The sequence below is a fragment of the Otolemur garnettii genome, unplaced genomic scaffold (genome assembly GCF_000181295.1).
Source record: "Otolemur garnettii isolate 467f Iridium unplaced genomic scaffold, OtoGar3 scaffold00081, whole genome shotgun sequence".
Classification (NCBI taxonomy): Eukaryota; Metazoa; Chordata; class Mammalia; order Primates; family Galagidae; genus Otolemur; species Otolemur garnettii.
In genome coordinates this window covers 1,023,000-1,043,828 of record NW_003852476.1, presented here as the reverse complement: position 1 = coordinate 1,043,828, position 20,829 = coordinate 1,023,000, and the positions used below count along the sequence as shown (strand labels likewise).

The 20,829-nt window shown below is 41.0% G+C and overlaps 1 protein-coding gene across 1 annotated transcript in view; it reads right to left on the bottom strand.

Moving 5' to 3' along the window:
* Nucleotides 1–20,829, bottom strand: part of PELI2 (pellino E3 ubiquitin protein ligase family member 2) — a 168,830-nt gene that overhangs the window by 2,650 nt on the left and 145,351 nt on the right. Inside the window, exons 3-5 of the mRNA XM_003794400.3 lie at nt 11,450–11,551; nt 4,559–4,756; nt 3,918–4,106 (exon numbers count right to left, since the gene is read on the bottom strand). Coding sequence (XP_003794448.1) covers nt 3,918–4,106; nt 4,559–4,756; nt 11,450–11,551 — 489 coding nt within the window. The remainder of the gene's footprint in view (nt 1–3,917; nt 4,107–4,558; nt 4,757–11,449; nt 11,552–20,829) is intronic.

Genomic DNA, 20,829 nt, shown 5'->3' with positions numbered 1-20,829 from the left:
GGCACTCGAGGCCTGTGAGAGCCTCCATGGTGCTGGGTGTCTGCAGCAGCCAGGCACGCGAGGCCTGTGAATGCCCTGGGAGATGGGGCCAGGATGGATGAGCACCTTGGGGAGCCACAGGAATGGGGGGTTGGACAGAGCCAGAAATGTCAATATTTGTTTTAAAGGACTCTGCAGGTTCTCCATTGCCCTCAAGATAAAGCCTCCACTTCTACACGCCTGCAAGGCCATGCCCAAACAGCCATTCCACTTCTCCAGCTGTGGCTCTTCCTTTCTCACTGCAAACTAGGACTGCTCCACACTGAGCTGGAGGGAGTAGAGTCCATGAGGGCACCAACAGGGGCCACCTGCAGCAGGTGTATGGGTGGCCTCTGCCTAGAACATGCCTCCCTAGCACTTCCAGCTCAAGTCCTTGCCTGGCATCATTCAGAAGTCACTTTGCCCTGGAAGTTTTCCCTGAATGGAGAATCAGCCCTTTCCTAACAAGAGTACCAAATACTAGTAGTTAGAAAAACTTAGTCTCCATAAACTGATAAATCTGAATACTGCACAGGACAAACACTGTGACCTCTTCCAAACAGCCTTCTGTTAAGTCTGCTGAAGACCCCTCTCTGTACCAGCTCATACTGAGTACTGCCCATGTCCCCTCCCCTCTGACTGGGTATTCTGAGGTCCATCCCTCCCTGGCTGACCACAGGCAACCCTCAGAAGAGGTCTCATCTCAGAATGTAACTGTTTATAGGACACTCCTGGTGTGGTAAAGAAAACAGATTTGGTGACCACCTGCCTCTGACTCTGGACAGCTCCCCCTTCTCTCCCAAAGGGTAGTTCCTGATAAACAATAAGTGTGGGCCTTCCACATGCCTTTGTGCCCCTGAACCCCCACAACTTGGGCAGTAGTCTCTCTGAGGGTCTCTAGTACCTTCCAGTGCTGTCTCTGTGACTGCACTTGGCACGTGGTATCTGTTGATTTAGTGATTTGCTGCCTGGTCTGTGACAGGCTATGCAACCTGAAGGTGGAGTGGTGATCACGGCCACATTCCAGCTCCTAGACTGAGCTCTGCAACAGCAGCTGACTGACTGTGGCATGTTACTGTGTACAGCACTGTTCTCTCCTTCCCAGGAACCACACTGAGTTCTCACAACAATCCCATAGGACTCGGACCAGCACACTTGCTTAGCAGATTTGGAAGCTAGGCAGCAAGACCACAGAGCTGAGCTCTGGAGCCAGGACTCAGACCTGGTGGCTGAATGCAAAGCCACTGACTCTAACAGTTGCTCTGAATGCAGCCTGCGGCCCCCTCCCTCCCTTTAATCTTCACTTCCTGTGTGAAGTGAACATTACTTCGTTGTCTCTACCTGCAAACAACGAACAATGTGCATGTCTTTCTCCAGAGCGCAGAAGGCAGTATGGTGAAGACAGAAGCACAAAATCCAGATTTTATTTTGTAAATTCTACCAAAAAAGAAAAGCCAGGTACAAGCATAGGGATTGAGTGTGCTGTGGAAGAGACAGTTAAATACCATGGTCCCCACACGTCAATTCAGCACAATGTAGAAAATTCAAACCCCCACTCAGTCACTTCACTAGTGACTGAAATTTTAAAACTCAGTTTTCCTTGTCTGTAAATGGGAACCGTAACAACCCTGACCTCACAGGTTGTTTTAGGCAACATCCAAGAGAGAATTAACACACAGCACTTAGTAGAACTTGCACATAGTAACTCTATGGTCATTTTTGCAATTTTATCTAAAATTAGGCAAGCAAATCAATTTAACCAAATTTACTTAATTTTATACAAAGCCACTATAGTTTAATAAAATGACTCAGCTATAATTTGAAGAAATACTTCAGGGACTCCTACAGTGACATTACAAAGTATTACCACATGTTGTCATTAACTAGCTAAATGAGGACAGTGAAACTCCATTCATCTATTTATTTATTCAGGGGGTTAAGTGCCTGAAAAGACATTTCCCCCACATTTAATTAATTTTGTTGACTAAATAAAGTATTAAGGTTTCATCGTTTGCTGCAACGATGAAAAACCACGGTGATTTGTTAAACACACATTAGTATATTAACTTGTATTACATGCTGAGTATGATGCTAATAATACAGAATCCTCCACCAGCACTAGCTCCACACTGAGGACCAGCATCTACTGCTGCTGTAACAAACAGGTATCTCAGACTTTCAGCAGCTGTTTTCATCACTGCCACAGACTATCTCCAGAATCTAATCCATGCTACCAGCAACATGGCCCAAAGTCACAAACTGAAACAGAAGTTCACAGAATCAGAAGGTTTTCCTTGCAGCAGAGACAAGCTGCCTCCAGGGGTTAATAAGAGGAAGTAGCAGTGAGGAAGCATCCCCACCCCGACCCCAGCTCCCCCCATCAGCCTGATGGGAACCTTTACCACTGGCAGGTCAATCCCATGCATCAGAGTGCACAGCACAATTTCACACAGATCTATGCCAGTCTCTGGGGCTAACTTCAAAATTGGTCTCTGTATTTCATACAGCCCATTAATAAAGCCATTTCTGGAGTTCTTCCTTTTCAGTAGTGTTATAAAATTATCACACACAGCTATGTAAGTGAACAAGAAACCCGCCCTATGACATGTCCACCTGGACAAACAGGCCTCCCACGGACTCCCCGGCACGCTTCATGCTCACCAGGGAGGCAAGTGCTGTGGTACAAACCACCTCAGGTGAAAGCCAGGTGGTTCCCCATGAGACACAAAGAGTAACAAGTAGGCGTGCAGACTCCATCAGGGAGACCAGAGTGTAATTCCATCTGCTGTGACACCGGGCAATAATGAACTTCTCTACGCCACACCTTCCTCATCCACGGATGGGATGATTCTCCTTCCCTTAACAGGCACTGTGCAGGGCTAGTGAGCTGGCCCAGCAGCTGACGTTACTACAGTGCCTCCACCCAGCAGCCACTTACTGACTCTGTGTTCTTGCTGTTGTGATGATGAACAGCTAATCTAGGTCAGTTTTGTGTTAAACTATCCCATAATTAGAAATAAAAGTTTTTTGGAAAAACTGCTTTCACATTTCCTGCCTTATGTGTAATTTATTGAAAATCTATAACCAAAATGTATCAAATTTATTTGCCCTTTCTTAGAAAGTGCTTCTTGTGTTTATTCAGCCATTGTGCTCCAACATGAGGCTTTGCTACTATAAAATGCAGAAGCTGGGCCTGTAGCCAAATAATCGTGTAAAATGAAAAGAAAAATAACAAGTCCCTAAACACAAGCATCCAGCAGAGAATAGTAAACCATGCTAAGAAAATAGCCCCACATTCTTTGGTGACCATGGTTCTCTTCTCTTTAAAACTGGGGCTAAGTGGGGATATTTTCAGGAAGATATTAACATGCCCGGTTAGCGGAAAAATACAAATCACTGCAAATAAAAAGTTTTAAACTATCTTATGGTGGACAATATTGAGAATTCTGTATTAATTTATTACTATGTACTCAAGGGGAAAAGCTAACTTAATTATTTCTTAGTTGCAGAAAGTCTAGAAAATAATTCTTTAGTGTATAATTTTCACTAATTTGTTTTAGATAGCTCAGGATTTTTTTCAAATCTGTACAGTTTTACACTAAAAATAAGTTCATTCTCATTACAGTGAATTTAGGTAGATTTGGGGGGTGAGATATAAAAGATTATGCTCTTAAGGTGGTAAGGAACAGAAGATAATTTACTTCTACTATGGGAACAGCTTAAACACTTAGAGGAAGTAAGGGCATGTCCCTTTAACTTTCGGGGCTGGTAGAATTCCTGGCTCCCAGGGCACAGTGCATAGCACTCACCCTACACAGTTCTGAACTGCCTGGAGGGGACGGTAGTCCTTGAGTTACGTTTTTCAGTTTGGTTCATTTTCCAGCATGAAGCCCACTCACCAGCTTTCCCCTCTGCTGGGCCGACCTGGTTTCTCGCAAGGTGTACACATCCCCACAGACGGAGATCTCACGCCAGATCCCAGGCTGGGACTCCTCGGTGAAACCCCCTCGCGGGTGCATCACCAGGACGCCGTTTGTGGTTAGTCCATCCATGTGGCCGTCGGGGTTTTTCCATTTTGCTGCCTTTTCCTGGAGAGCACACCACAGAATAGAAAAAGACTGCTAAGACGCCTTCTAACTCAGGGTACTCCGGAACTTCTTTAAAATGCCGGTGTGTGTGTGGGGGGGAACGAAGGTGACAAATTTTCATTTTCTACGTAAAGCTAGCAATTGCCAAGCCTAAAATATGCAATTATTCTGACAGTATAAAAGTGGTGCTAAAATGGATGAAAAATTTATCTCTGGATACCATTACGTTCATTTTAGGAGCTTAAAAAACCCTGACACCTAGGCCTCCTGCTCAGGGCTCCTTTCATCTTCCCTACTGGCTGCCTGAAAACTAAAATCTCAAAATGTCAAAATCTAAGTAGAGGCAATAAGCAAAGTAAATTTTTTGGCCCAAATTAAATGTTCTAAGACGACATAATAGTAGCTGATTTTTTTTTTTTTTTTGAAACAAGGTACTCATTAATAGTACTTACTCCAAGAAATATGTTTTTGGAAGAATCAAACCCAGCGGCGAATATCCGTGCTGTGTAAGGCTCGCTCCTGTCACATACGATCCTGCAGGCAAACCTGGATATGGTGCTTTGTGTGATCTGGGCTTCATCATTGTTCTGACTTCCTGAAATTGTGTCTGTAACAACGAAGTCTATAGGGCTTTCCGTTGATCTGCCCACCTACACAGATCAAATGCATTCATGATCTACTTGAAAAATAATCAGCTTAAAATATTTTCTTCCCATGGAACGGGTGTTCCAGACACCTTTATTATCTTAGCTTCAAGGGTCAGAATTTAATGAATATTCTCAGTTGTATTTCTTTTCCTATTTAAGGGAGATACTATGGCAAATAGCCATTAAATTAAAAAAAATTTACTTTATAATTTTATTTTATTGCAATAAGAATACAACATAAGATCTACCTTCTTGAGCACACAGGCAGGACAGTAACTCTCTAGAAACTGTTCATTTTGCTTAAATGAAACTTTATGCCCACCGAGTAGTCAGAATTTAAGTGTTCAGAGAAAGCTCAATTAGAAAGAAAACATTCGATCTTCCACCACACACAGGATTTTATCTCTTGGATCCAGGAAGAAATATCATTTTCACAGCAAACTATTTTTTTTTTTTCTAATTTCACATAGAAAACTCCCAAGATTTTAAATAACAAAGGAATTCTTCCTCTCACTCTCTTGCCCAGCTCCAGAGAATGGTTTTCCTAAGTGAATCCAACAGTGTCTCATAGCACTGAACAGCTTAACCCAGAGGCGGAAAAAAAACAGCGATTATCCTTAGCATGTATGAGAATGTTACAAAGTTGGCCCAAAGTTTGGGATATAGCCAGCAAGAGATTTTAAAAGCTGGCCTTAGCATTTCAAGTTTGAGTTTTTAAAAAACTCTTCTTGGGAAGTCTAAAAAGTTGCCAATAATATTATAATGGCTTACTTTTCTAAGTTTAAATGTGGCCAGGAAGAATATATTTCATTAGGAAGGTCTTTAGAGTTCGAACATAGCTTTTCCTAGTCCATAATTTGATATTGTTCTCTTTTGTGAGCTAGGAAAAATATTTGTTTATAGATAAGACAATCCTTGAGATAGAATAGTAAAACATTTATGTAATGCTTTTCTATGACTCTTTAGCTGGAAAACAGTATAAATGTTTTATGTGCCAAAGAGACTTACGTTAAAATCACTTATATGTAAATGCATAATTTCTTGCTAAATACAGTACTAACGATCTATCCTAACAACAGTAACTTTGATTTCCAAAGCTGCCAATGAGAGGAATGCAGAGCTTAGAGATGGATACCCCTAAGGCCTCCAAAAGTCAATGTCCAAGGTATTTTTATTCTGATCTCAAAATGCTGCCTATAACACAGTGTAATACATCTTTTATCCAAGTGGATAAAATGAAAAGAATCTTGGGTCACTTAGCTCAGCTTGCTTCCTAGAATACTGTATTTCTTCTGTAAATCTCACACATACATTCTCAATCTCAGACCTATCTCTTTAAAACTAACAGACAGCAGACATCTATTGCTCTTCACACCCCTTAATTTCTTGTACCTGGAATAAACTAAATTCATCAACTTGAACAAATGCATATTGCTTTAGTATGAGTTTAATACATGTGTTTCAGATTCAGAAAACATATAACTTGTTTAAAAATGCAACATAAAATCTAAATTAGAGATGTTATAAAATTATGTCATACAATTCATCTCTCCAGAGTTGCAAAGTCTTCCCACTGCTGGATTCATTTAAATACTGGATGTGTAACTCAGAAGCTCTGTGGATTCCAACTGCTGTAATCTTTCCACAAAGCTTTTCCCAAAATACTTACTTCAAAATATTTAACAAATACAGAAAAGTATAAGGAGATAATGAACTCTGAATTCAGGAATAGTCTATCCTGAACCTCTACTCCATCAATGACGTTTAGGAGTAAAATGTGAAAAATTCTGAAATCTCCTACTCACCCCCAGATCTGGAGCCCTACAATGACACGGTCTCTGTCCTCATTTCTGTCAACTTCCACAGATGGGTCAAAAACTTTTCAAGCTGTTACAGTTAAAATCAGCCTCTCCTAAAACGTCCCACAATTGCTCCTTCCCGTCTACAGAAATTACTCTCTTCTAGAAGAGCTACATTCTGGCTTCATCCAAATGAGTTTCTCAAACTCTAAGAACCATTTTTTATTACTGTTTTCTTTTATTTTTAGAACTCTAATCTGTCCCTGATACCTTTAAAAAACACAATAAAAATGATTACTACCACAATGATAATTTGCTTGGATGTTTCAGCAATACTAAGCTGCTATAAAGCTTGCCAAATGCCTCCTCTGAGTTCCTGCACTCATCTCATTCTGTATGTGATAAATTGCACAGCAGAGCACAGCTTGAGTGACCTTGCTCTGGACAAGTCTCTTGCCTTTAAAAATACGTTCCTTTGTCTGCAGGCAACCACCAAGCTCTAGCCCCATTTCCCTGCTTCAGTCGCAGTAAGGGTCCTTGGAAAATCTGTCACTAGGTGCCTCCTCCGTTTCCTCACCCATCGCTTTAACTTCCTTCCTCCTTAAGCCACTCTTCTCTTTACCCCAGAAAACAATGAACAAAATCTTATTCTGACTATATTAACTCAGATTTAAATTCAAACCTAGCCTTGATCTTTTTCTCAGGGAATAATACGTTTGCATTCTGAGTCTACTCCGAGTCCACTGTGGGAAATGCAGCCCAAGGCCCTTTCTGGTCCATTCTGATGTTCTGCTTTTAAATACTCAACATAGAAACCACTTGAGTAGAAATGGCTGAAATGAACAGCCCTCTACACTGAGTCTCCCTTGGGAAATGGGAACCTTGCAATCTTTCTGCTCAGCAACTTTTGTCAGTGGTGGCTTCCGACATATCAGCTTGTTAAAATGAGGGAAAAAAAATAAAACAAGCTTGTCTTTTCAAGGTCTTTCAAGAGCTGCTTAATTTTCTGCTTACAATGGTCTGAAATTAACCCTCCAATATGTCTAGTTAATCTGTGAATAGTCAGGTTACTTTAATAAAAATAAAAAAAAGTGTTATGTTTTCTTAAGAAATATATAAATTCTTGTTTGGCTCACCATGCTTTATTTAAAGAGGTCTGAGTTGGTACTGTATAGAGAAGGAAGAACTCAGAAGACTGAAACTTAGTTCTGCGGCTAATGCCTTTTCTGACCTTAGTCTGAATTACTCTTCCTTTCAAAGACCCAGATTTCTCAGCTGTGAGAAATACATTGGTGTTTCTCAGAACATGCTCCATGAACCCTGATAAATCTCTGAGATCCATCAAGGGGTCCAGGTCCTACAGGCAGAAACTGCTTTCATAATAATACAAAGATGCCAATTGCCTTTTCCACTGTGTCAACCTCTGCACAGATGGCCCTAAAGTAACGGTGCTGAAATTGTGGGCATGTCAGCAGGAAGCAAAGCTGTGGCTGCAAACTCTCCTCAGTCTCTGTATTCTTTGTTGCTATGAGCTTCCAGTTTAAAAAAAACTATTAATTTTATTAAATCTTTAGTGCTTTGATATTCTGTGTGACAAAATAGAGAACACTCAGAAGCTACTAAGAGGAGGTTTGCGTAGACTGTGACTGTGTAATAGTGAAGAACACACTGCTGATGTCACAACATGTCACCAAGAATACTATGTCAGACTTTGAAAAATTACTAAGAAAGAAGATTCTCCTGAAGGAATTTAATGCCTCACACTTATTACGCGTGCTGTGACAGAAGGTTGTTAATTTTAAATGGAAAAAAAGAATCACTGACAATGGTGAAATATTCTTGATTCATCTTTTTTTTAGTATTAAGAATCTTCTCTATGCAAAAAAAATCTAAGAAATCTTTACTACTACTATAAGTAGTAAAAAGAATTCTTATAATTAAAAATGCATAATTTTGTCAAGACTTAAATAATCATTATGAGGCTCCATAAAAATGTCAGCAGGGAAGTAATGCACATACTTATTCAGGAAGAGATTTTCTTTGCCAGAATAAGAAAAGACATTTGGAAGAGAATGAACCGGAGCCGCACAGAGTGAGCCACTGCTGAGATTTTGCCCATTACCACATTCGTCACTGGAGTGACGGGCACACCAAAAGCCCGACGCCATCACTCTGCAATATAAACACGGGATGAAATTCCTCAGGTGCACCTTAAATCTATTAAAATAAACAAAACCTGCAAAAGATTACAATGTCTGCCTTGCTATATTCCCTCCCTTGAAAAAAAATTTTTTTTTCCTCTCAAATATGATAAATCTTACTCCTGAGTTCACACTGGCACTTAAAAAGCTGTGTTTGTATCTATGACTATAACTATGCCTGTCTTTCATCTGTCTGTCTGTTTAGGATTGTTTAGTTTTTTTTAGTAGCTAACACGTTCATACGGTTCCAAATTATAAAGTATAAAACAATTCCCTGTCCTGTCCTCTTCCCTACAAAGGCAACTACATCATTAATGTCTTATTCATCTTTTTGGAGATTATTAATATATATGAGTATTATTTAGATCATTTAACAATACTAATTCAATATTTAATAATGTGATATTTAATATTATTTAATATATTAAGAACATTAGTTTATTAATACTTCAATCTTAACTGAATATCTTATCAATATGACTGCATTTATTGAATAACACTAACATTTAATTCATGTGGCAGGTTTGGAGCTATGTCTGTGTCTATACACAGAGCTTTTCCCTGGTTTTGTTTTGTGGCCTTGGGAAACTCCACTACGCAATTGTACCCAAATTTACTGAACTGGGCCCTTATTGAAAGACATTTCGATCACATCCAATCTTTTCCTTTTAAGCAATGCTTTAAGCAATAACTTTGTACAAACAACATTTTACACATTTGTAAAGATGTCTCTCAGGTAAGTTTCTAGAAAGGGGAGAGCTTTACAAAGAGAAGAGCTGAGTCGAATAGTGCACACGTTTTGTATTTTCATAGGTATTTCCAATAGAAATCACTATCCCACAGAGTCTGGGTACCAAATCGCAGGGCATAGGAGACTGTCTGTTTTACTTATGACTCTGACAAAAGCTTTTGAATTTTTGCCGATCTGGTAAGTGACAAGTAATATCTCTATGTGATCTTAATTCACATTTTTCTTTTCATAAGTGAGGCTGAGCATATTTTATTTTTAAGAGCTACTATTTCCATTTTTTTGATGAGTTGTTATCTATGCCCATTCATCTATTTAACTGCTGTAGGTATTTTTCTTACAGATTCCTAGGAGTACCTTATTAAATTTGGGACTTTAACCCTTTGTGATAAGAATTGTCAATATTGCCCCCCTTTGTCATTTGCCTTTTATTTTGGTCACACATTTAACTATCTAAAAAACAAAATTTATCAATCATTTTTTACACAGTTTGTGTGTTTTGTCTCATTGTTAAAAAGTTCTTCCTTGGTTGACGTCATAGAATATTTTCCCATTTTTTCTTAGTACTTTTACTTAATTTAAAAAAGATCAAGGAACTATTTATTTTCCCTTCCCCTCCCACCCTTCTTTCTTTTTAATAAAGAAAGCATGGGGTGTTTTCTTCTCAGCAGAGTGCTGCCCTCCCCTCAGGAGTTCTGCTGAGCAGTGTCTGTCTCCCAGTTACTTCTGAAAAGGCTTATGTGTGGGGTGAATTCCTACATAAAATTAGCTAAATGAACTGTGCTATTTTAATTCCAGAAACTGAGTGAAAAGACTCATAGGTATTGTGCATTTTTTTTTTTTTTTTGAGACAGAGCCTCAAGCTATCCCCCTGGGTAGAGTGCCATGGCATCACACTCACAGCAACCTTCAACTCCTGGGCTCAAGCGAGTCTCCTGCCTCTGCCTCCCAAGTAGCTGGGACTACAGGCGCCCGCCACAACACCTGGCCATTTTTTGGTTGCAGCCATTATTGTTGTTTGGCGGGCCGGGGCTAGGGATTCGAACCCGCCACCTTAGGTGTATGTGGCTGGCGCCTTAGCCGCTTGAGCCACAGGCGCTGAGCCGGTATTGTGCATTTTTGTCGAGGCCTAGCAACCTGGGAGAGCACAGTGGGGGCCTGCAGGCAAGGCGTAACAACCTCCTGCATGGAATCCTGACTTATACAGTCAGTCAGCCTGCTAGATCCCATCTGTGCAGGAGACATGGCTCAAAGGTTGATGTGAGTGAAAAATCCATCGTAAAAGCAGGGGGCTTTCAAACCACAAGAAAACCACAAGAGTCATTGAGCCTGCTTCTCAGAAACTTAATTGAGTGCATGAAAGGAAAAAGGTTTTACTTCTCTGTCTTGACCTTTAACTTTAATAATGGAAGTCAGATAATGTAGGGTTGTTTTAGGTCTTTAGAGAGGAATAGATTGAGGCTAGTAATCTTACTTTCCCGGACTTTCTGTCTTTTCTATAGTTTAAAATAAGAATAGAGAATGTTAAGATTATTGATCAATGTGGTATATGTGATTAGTTTACTATAAAAGGTGATTGTGAATAAAGACATTTTGCTACTGCCACCAAGAGTAGTAGTCGTTTCTTGCTTTTATACAATTCCAGGAGCGAGCCTGTACCTGTGGCCAAGCCGTCCTTCTCTCCCCTCAAGAAATCACCACCCAAAACTTATGCATGTAGGTTCCATGTCCTCTTTAAATGTGCCTTTATAATTTATTTTTATAATTTAAGAATTATGTTTTTTGCTCATCTTCCAAAAACCAAACAAGAGTAATTTTGCTTTTACCTTCATTTCTTTTCCCCTCGACATCACCACGCACCTCTGTACTAGAAGGTCTGATTCCATATAGGAATACAGAACTGAAGGGGAAATGTGCTGAAATTTCTGTCCAAAAAGAAAGCTGTCACCTGAAACATGTCCGTGTCTTTATCATGCGTGTATTCTACCACCACCGTCTGGTTCCGGGACAAGGTGTAGGATATGCTGTGTTGACCTTTGCAGCTGATGGCCTAATAGTGAAATTAAAGAACAGAGAAATCATTACAATCACATCTTAACAATGTCCTGCAATTCTGCTGTAGTTAAGAGCCATCACTCTGCTAGCACTTCCCAAGAGGTAGCCTGCCCTTGTGCTGTATCCCCTGATCACAGAGGAGCCCATGGTCACCCATCTGTTTTCAATAAATGACCTATCTTTTATTTTGTTTTATTTTATTTTTTTGAGACTAAGTCTCACTATCACCCTGGGTAGAGTACTGTGGTGTCACAGCTCACAGCAACCTCCAACCCTTGGGCTCAGGCTATTCTCTTGCCTCAGCCTCCTGAGTAGCCAAGGCTAGAGGCACTTGCCACAACGCCTGGCTATTTTTCCTTGCAGTTTGGCTGGGGCTGGGTTCAAACCCACCACCCTTGGTATATGGGGCCGGTGTCTTACCCACTGAGGCACAGGTGCCACCCTAAATGACCTATCTTAATGTAAACAATACTTTAGTTAAATCAAAACAAAGTTAGTTTACCAGTCCACAACACTAGATTTAATCACATTATTAGAAAAATTTGCTTTCTCTATATTATCTAAACTTAGAATAGCATTTGTAGACTGATACAGTGATTTATTTAAAATTTTAAGATTTGTTGCATACAACAGATGAATCAATAATATTTTGTTCTCTTATTTTCCCCTGGTGATAGAGATTACAAGCATGGTTGAAGAATTGTTAAAAAAAAAAAAACCATCAATTTCTATACAAGTTTCTTTATAATAATACTTTATAATAATGTCTTCGACAATGATAACTGTACCTACAATCATCTCTTTTCTATTTCATTTAAACCTTGTATAAGCAGTTGCTTAACCCAGATACTTATTGAATTAATAAATAAGGTAGCTAACTTTGTTTTTTTTCTGTTTTTAGACTAGAAAAAGCTAATATTCTTCTTAAAATAATCTAGAAATAATAAAAAAGATATTTTATACATAATGATATATTTGAACACATCTTACGTTGTAGTCACACATCCTTTTAATATTTCTAAATTAACAGAAAAATAGATTTAAACTGGACTCAAATCATTTCAATTACATTTTATCCATTCTACTTTAACCTAATTTATCTTAATTTTCATTCTTTTACATTAAGCACAATAAATAAAACCTTAAGGCCTGTCTATTTAGCATTTATTGAATGGAAACACGGTATGAAGACCAAGAATGCATCTGGAAACAGATGGCCACAAACAGCATGTTAACAGAAATGTACCAAACACTTACATCTGACTCATATAATTGATTAGAACAATAAACAGTTCAACATTTCACATCAGCCTTGAAGTTAGCCTGCTTAGTCTCATGGCTATTTAAAATCTGCCTTTAGGAATGTCAAGATTGAACTAATGTTTTATTCTATGTTCTTAAGATAAAACAAGTATTAAAAATAATATCAATCTTTAATATGATTGGAAATATAAAAAATACTTCTTAAACTATTCAGCACCACTAATAAATATAATCTTAAATTTTCATTGGTCTGAGTAAATTCAATGGTAGTCACATTTTCCCTAAATTTAAAAAGAACTATTTCCAACTTAATGGCACAGTGGATGTGGTTCTGTGTCACTCTGACCAAGGAATTCTATTCATTGCACATGTTGTGTGGATTTAGGATACCACGTTGTATACTTTGAACATAGGTCATTTTTATTTGTCAATTATACCTCAATAAAGCTGGGACAAATTAAATTTGAAAAAATAGACAGATGTTTATTCATCTTTATAAGCAGGGAAAAAAGCCACTTTAAGAAAAATAATTTATTAGACTCAAACTTACAAAATTAATAATCAGGGGGTGATTATTTATAAAATAATTTAAGGTTATCTATTACATTTTATTTTATTTTATTAAATCACAGCTGTGTACATTAATGCAATCATGGGGTATATGTGCTGGTTTTACATTTATAAGTACTTAAACACAAAATAAGGCATTAACAGGTACATACCAGAAAACCTTTTAGAAAGTTACTAGTTTTTATATAATGGTGCGTCCTACCTTGGAAATATCTGGGAGAGCAACCTCAAATTAAGTTTCTCAAGGGTAAAACATCTTACCTTAAATATAAATTGTTTCCTCTTCCGTAAGATGCTTGCTAGTTCTAATATTATACTTTTATCCCATGTGCTGGGAAGTCAGGGCCTCAGGAGCCTAGCTATGCTCTCCCTGGGGTCTGGCTCAGCCCTGCCCAGGGCACCCTGGAGATACCAGAAATGGCCACTGTATAGAGCAAGGTTGTCCCTGGAAACAATTCATCCAAGGTGTTCATTCCAGAAATACTCTTGGGAGTCAAACTATGAGCCTATGTAACACATGAAAAAGGATAATTATGGGGCAGTATCATAATACCTGGACACTGTCCTCAGCAAGGGGAGCCTTGCCAAAATCCACTCCAAGGCCCAGATGCTGAGCCCAGTTAAAGAGCACTTAAAATTTTAACAACATTTATGTTGCTAAAGGCAATGGCTAGGGCTAAGAAAGGTGAATGCTCTTGGGTTAGTTTTTTACACCTTTTTTGATGAACAAAGTCCTAGCTGAGGGCTACGGTTTGGAGCCTGGCAGGGTGGCTGAGGAGCTTAGCTTGGTACTCCTGGTTCTGGCCGGGGTTCCAGTAGCAAGATTAGGTCAGGAGAAGGTCCTGCCTGTGGTGCAGCTGCCCGGGGATCTCACCCGGCTGAGTGCAGGAAGCAGAGGGGTGGTGGTGAGTAGCCTGAAAAGATGGAGACTTAAATCAGAGTTGGGATTTAGAGCAAAAAGGTGGCAGGCCAAGTCCTCAGGCCCCCGGCAAGGACCTTCAGAAAGAGATGACAGAGAACTCAAATTAATCAGCAAGAGAAGAGTACACATTTCTAAGTGGGCAAGAGACTTGAACAGAAACTTCTCTGAAGATGACAGGCAAATAACTAACAAACACATGAGAAAATGCTCATTGTCTTTAATCATCAGAAAAACTCAAATCAAGATACTCTGAGATATTGCCAACTCCAGTGAGAATGGCCCACATCACAAAGTCCCAGAGCTGCAGATGCTGGTGTGGATCTGGACAGAAGGGAACGCTTATACACTGCTGGTGGGACTGCAAATGAACACAACCTTTATGGAAAGAAGTCTGGAGAATCCTTGAAGAACTAAAAGTAGACCTTTCATTTGATCCTACAATTTCATTACCAGGTGTCTATCCAGAAGAACAAAAATTATTTTACCACAAAGATATTTGCACCAGAGTGTTTACTGCAGCTTAATTTATAATTGCCAAGTCGTGGAAGCAACCCAAATGCTCATCAACCAATGAATGGATTAACAAATTGTGGTATCTGTATACTATGGAATATTATTTAGCCATTAAAAAAGAGACTTTGCATTGTTTGTTTACCTGCACAGAGCTATACACATTCTTCTGAGTAAAGTATCTCAAGAATCGAATGTACTCAATACTTATACGAAACCAATAAATAAACAATTACATGCCCACATGAATGATAAAACACAAATATTGTCTAGCGAGGAGGCGGGGTGAGGAGGGAGAGGTGAGGAAGAGGAATGAAGGTGACTAGTGGGAGGAGGGGGGCAATTGGTGGGATCTCACCTAATGTGCACCCCCTGATGGTGTTCAGCACACCCCTTGAGTGGCTTTTCTACAATTTGGACTTTACCTTGTAAGTGAAAACAATGTAACCTAAAAATGTGTACCCTTATATTAATGTGAAATTTAAAAAAAAAGAGAGAGAGAGGTGTGGCTTCTCTCCATCATCTGTTATGGCTCACATGACCTTGTTTGCATACATAGGCATTCCCTGGGTTATGAACCAGACAGGTTAGGTAGCTTTGTCCTAAAGTTGACCCTGTATGTAAGCTGAAACAGGTCCATTTACCTATTACCTGTAATAGCCCCTGTTTGTAAGTGCAAGTTATAAGTCAGTCAGATTTTTATAACTTGGGGACTGCCTGTACACAAGTCTAGGTGAGGGTCAGATTTAAGTGGGTGGGGGCAGTTAAGAGGTGAGTGTAAGCTTAAGACCAGGTTTCACTTTCTTTCCTGGCTCATGTCTTACAGAGAAGTCTGCAAGGACATAATGCACTCTGTGTTTCTCTTCATTTTTGGTTAGAAGAATCCATTTTAACGACAGTATTTTTTAATATTTAAAATATGACTTCCAGAAATACAGCTTCTAGAAAATTGTAGAGTCAATGTCTGTAGTCAATTCTTTCAGCTATTTTGGAAATAAAAATTTCCCCATGCTGTTTTGAGAGTAGATGTGGGCTTCTCTTGCGGTTCCCTATAATTTAGTTACAACACAATTACTCTCACATAAGGCTGGGGTCCACTAATGCACCCTTAGAAACTGAGCTTGTCCACTCTCTGTGGGCCAGGCTGACAATGCTGGTCTTCTATCCCCACTTTTCTGCTATGGGGCTGGTAAGAAGGTTGGGCCCTGACTTGGCACTCTTACCATGACCTGTGCCTCAAAGTCAGGTCCAGTCCCACTTACAGTTCCAGACGCAGCACCACAGCAACCAATGCAAGCTTGATGTCCCGTGGATGAATGAACAAACTGCTCCAGCTCACGTGGGACGCAGAGCCTCTTTCTTTGAGTCCTCCCCTGGCTCTCCTTGTTTCTCACTAGCAAAGAAGTGACGCCTTCTGCTAAAACGTTTTGAGTCTATAAAAGCTACTGTATTACCAGTATTAATTTTGTTGGATTAAAAATACACAGTTAGGAAATTACAGATACAAAGATTAAAGGACTCCCATCTTAATCAGTATAAGAAATTAAGCATTACTGGGCGGCACCTGTGGCTCAAAGGAGTAGGGCACCGGCCCCATATGCCGGAGGTGGCAGGTTCAAACCCAGCCCCGGCCAAAAACTGCAAAAAAAAAAGAAATTAAGCATTACTTTGCAACCCCAGATGCCTAAACCAGGTCTGAGCAAGACCTTTTCTTCTTGGCTGAGTTCTGCATCCTCAGATACTTGTACAGCAGGATCAACTCAGCCAGCCTTTGTCATTTGGGGATGAAAACAGAACTGGTTGTCTTGGTTCAATTTGCAACTGAAAAGTTATCTGAGTCTCTAGATTCTAAAACAAACGTGGCTCCCATGTCTAGCATTTCTTATAAACCTGTGTGGCCACCCACGCAGGCACTTGCAGGGACTTACGCTCTGCTGGGATATCAGAAGGCAGCCTCGCTAGATGCTAAGGGGAATGCCTGCTTCACAGCCCCAGAGAGCTTCTGCACATTTTAGAGCATAAGGGAAATAATTAAATCTTTTATTCATTAAGAAGCAGTAGTGGTAGTGGCAAAAGCCCACAGAGAAAGTAACAGTTTTCTAGGAAATACTAATTCGTTCTGATTTAGCCCATTTAACTCAAGCTCTGTAAAGCAGATAAAGCAGACTTCCTCAGCTGTGGGAGAGAGAAAACACAATTCACTGCCCTGGAAGACCCTATGAGGCCCCTACCACATGCCTTCTCCCTGTAGCTGAGCTGCTTCCCCGAAAAGCCTGATGATGCCGACAGTCACTCCCCGGTCACCCCTGAGCTTTGGCACATGGAAACGTGACCCAATCCTGGCCGGGGCACTTGGGAGACACCTGGCACAGAGCTCCTGTGGATAAGGGACACCAGGCAGTTCCTTCTGGCCATCTGCAGCCAAGGGGACATTGTGCAACAGGAGACGGAGGTCAGAAGATTGACTCAAAGTCCTGACATCTTTGAGATGTTGAACCAAATCTGGGCCTACTTGTCCCCTTACTTCTGGAAGAAAAACGGTTCAGGCTGCTTTGGGTTGGGTATTTTGTTACCTGCAATGCAAAGCCTCATTATCCCAAATAGTCTTTCCTCTTGGGTTTCTATTTCTGTCAACAGCACAAAGGCGTCCCCACCACTCACACTTAAAAGCTCCACATCACCTCTGTACCCCTCTTGCCACTGCTGTCCACATGTAACCAGCGCCATTACCATCACAATCAGTCTAACAGGTGGCCACAGCCAGGCCCACTGACTTCACTGAAGTGAGTTTGCAGTGAGGCAAAACTCTAGTGCAAAGCAGAAGAGATAACATGTAACATTTTACTTTTTCTTCTAAAATGCAAAGTAGGTGTTGGGCAGCGAGGTTTTGGCCTACAAAACTGACTTACTCCCCAAAGGAATTTTATAATTGGATCCTTTATAACTCTCTGCTCTGGTGATGATCACAGGCAACCTGATTCGTCCCTGTGAAACCCAGACTGGCCTCACCAGCCTGAGTGCTTGACAGCATGCAGTGGCGGGTGCATGGGCTTCTGAAGGTGGCTGGGACAGGTTGCCCACTGGCTGTCTGGCTGCCCACCTACCCAGGTGCAGGTAAAAAGCCTGGATACTCTGATAACTCCCATGCCACCAGGCTACCAAAAGTCCATGGAGAATGACACACCACACAAGGTGAGGGAAGCCTGGGAGCAACACGGTGCAGACATGTTCATGGAGAAGCCCGTGGGACTGGATCCTCCAGCTCCAGCTGCACCAGATGTGCATCAGAGACAAACTGCTCAACTGGGCCATTCCCAAATTCCTGACCCACAAAATAATGGACAAAATAGAATGGTTTTTAAGTCACTAAACTTTGAAAGAGTTTGTTACACAACCATCAGTTTTCAAGGCCTATTGGTGCCAGTGATACCAGACAAGGTGGCACCTAGACCTGGACCTGTTGCTGTTGCAGCAAATGGAGGAATTCCCCGGACACAAGCGGGGAAGACACTGGTGCCGTGTTGTCTCCTCATGCGGACTCTGGCAATTCCTCCAGTGCATCCCTGATTGGTCTATTTTCAAAACCTGCTCCTAATTGGTCTGTTTTCAGGACCGGAAAGCTCATTGGACAATTGCCCCTATATAAGCCTCTAAGCAGAGAGCCCAAATGCAGACCTCTGAGAGAGATAGAGATGGGGGCGGGGGTGGTTTGCAAGCAAACGAATGAGTGAGCAGGAGAGCAAGAAGGTTTGGTTCCTGGTAAGAGCTGTAACACTATCTTACTACTGATCCTGCTCTGCAAGGAGTTTTGGTTCTTTGTGAGAGCCATTACACTCGTACTATAAAATCTATTTTACTGCTGATCCTGTTCTGCAAAGAGGTTGGGTTCCTTGTGAGAGCTGTAACACTTGTTAAATAAAACCTAACTCACTGCTGATCCCACGGTCCGTTGATCCATTCTTCAAATCACTGAGACTAAGAGCCTAGAAATCCAGTTTCAAAATCTGATATCATCAGGGTATTTCTACACCTTACGCCCCTCAACCCTGAGATGTCATGGCAGTCTGTGCACCCCAGGGCACAGTGGCATCTGCATGGGCAGCATCATGTGTCTCTGCATAAGTTTCATGTGCTCCTGACTCTATGTTATGAGGTTAGTATAAATATGTATTTCTACTGTGACACAAGGCTGACAAGTGAAGAAAATTTTATAATTAATATTTAAAGACTAGCATGTAAAAAGAATCTGTAAATCATTCAAAGCATTGTCACAGAAAGCAAAAGCTACCAAGTATGTCACATCAACATTTTTTAATCCTTACATGTTTGCAGCAGGAGTAAAGAGGATAAGGGAAGGCAAGAGAAAAAAATAACTTTACGTTAGTAACTGTGAAGCTGGACTTGAAGGGAACGCGGCGTGTGTGCATCTAACTTTCACATAGGATGAAATTCTTTTTCTTCACAACTATGACTGATTTTTCTATTGCTTTTTTTTTTTTAAGAACCAAATGACTCAAGAGTTTAATAATCCCTTTTGTCTAGGCATTCTGGATTTTGTCTTTTATGGAGCTCGGCTATTGTTCCTGGGTCACACGGTGGTCTGATGAAATCAAATGAATGTGTTTTTAGAATGGACATACCCTGTGTAGTCTCGTGTGCAGATATAACTAGTGTTGTCTCTGTCCCTCAAAAGTAGAGGGGGCCAGAGACCTGGTGCAGCTTATACACTGACCCAGTCTCTTCCAAATGAATCTCAAGTCCTCACCCAGCTCCTCTTGAGAGCCTGCACCACAGATTTGAAGGTGTTGCTGTTCTCTTGGCTCTGCTCATCCCACATGCCCGTCCCCTCCTCTTGCCCGTGTCCATAACATTTGCTCTCCCTGAAGCAGGCAGAGTTCTCTGATAGGAAACGGGACAGTCTACTTGGGAGGGTGACTTCTCTTTCATTTGGGTTCGAACCAGAAACATAATCTAAGCTTGTGCTCAATAGCCTTCCAAATGACTAGTCACAACACAGCGTCCTGCATGTTTTAGGCAAGTTTATTTTTAGCCACTTTAACTTTAATTCTTAATTATAATTTAGTATTTTACTCCATCACACAATCTAAATAAATAACTATACAAACAAAACAATTGCTACAGAAAGAAACTAATGAAAATGTAAAAATACCTATGCTAAGCTCTCATGGTGGTTCTGGTTACAAATCACCAGCATTCTACCACAGGGCATACTACTGTAGAAACACCGTAATTGATCCAGGGAAAGATACTAATGAAACTGTTTTGGGGTAGGTGTGAATGGAACCATGTTTTTGGCAGGAATGTGCGCATTTATAAACAAGGCAGCCATGATGCAGCCTGCAAAAAGCAGCAGGATGATGTCACCTTCTAGGGTATTCGTGGGACGATGGGATGATGTCACGCGGGGCCCGGGCAGTGTGGGACGGGACAGGAGGGCATTGAGCATGTGAGGGAAAATGCCGACCATCCTGATAGGTGCCTGATGCTGAGGGCATTGCCTCGCCATGACCCCCACCAAGAGTCCTGCATAGACTTGAATATAGGGCAGGAGAATACGCCTCATGCTACACTGGCTCTCTCAGCATCACTGACTGGTGTATTCTGAGCCCTGCCTTCACATTTACTTTAGGAAAAGAGAAGAAGACCACGTGAGTATACCACAGAGCTCAATGTGGCTAGTGGGTTTGGATGTTGAGTAAACCTGGCCTGGGTTTGAATTTGAGTTCAGATACTCACCAACTGTGACGAATTACATAACCACTCAGATTCTTCACTTGCTGTCTTTGTAATTCATCAACAGAGGGAGTCAGGTCCACAGTCCCATTTCATTGTCTCTGGAGCAGAGGGAGTGCCCTGTAACTGGAGGCAGGGGTCCCATTCCTGTTGCAGTCCCTTCAGTGCTGCAGTCCCCACCCTGCTGCACACCACAACCTGCTACAGTCCCCGCCCTGCTGCAGTCCCTGCCCTGCTGCACACCACACCCTGCT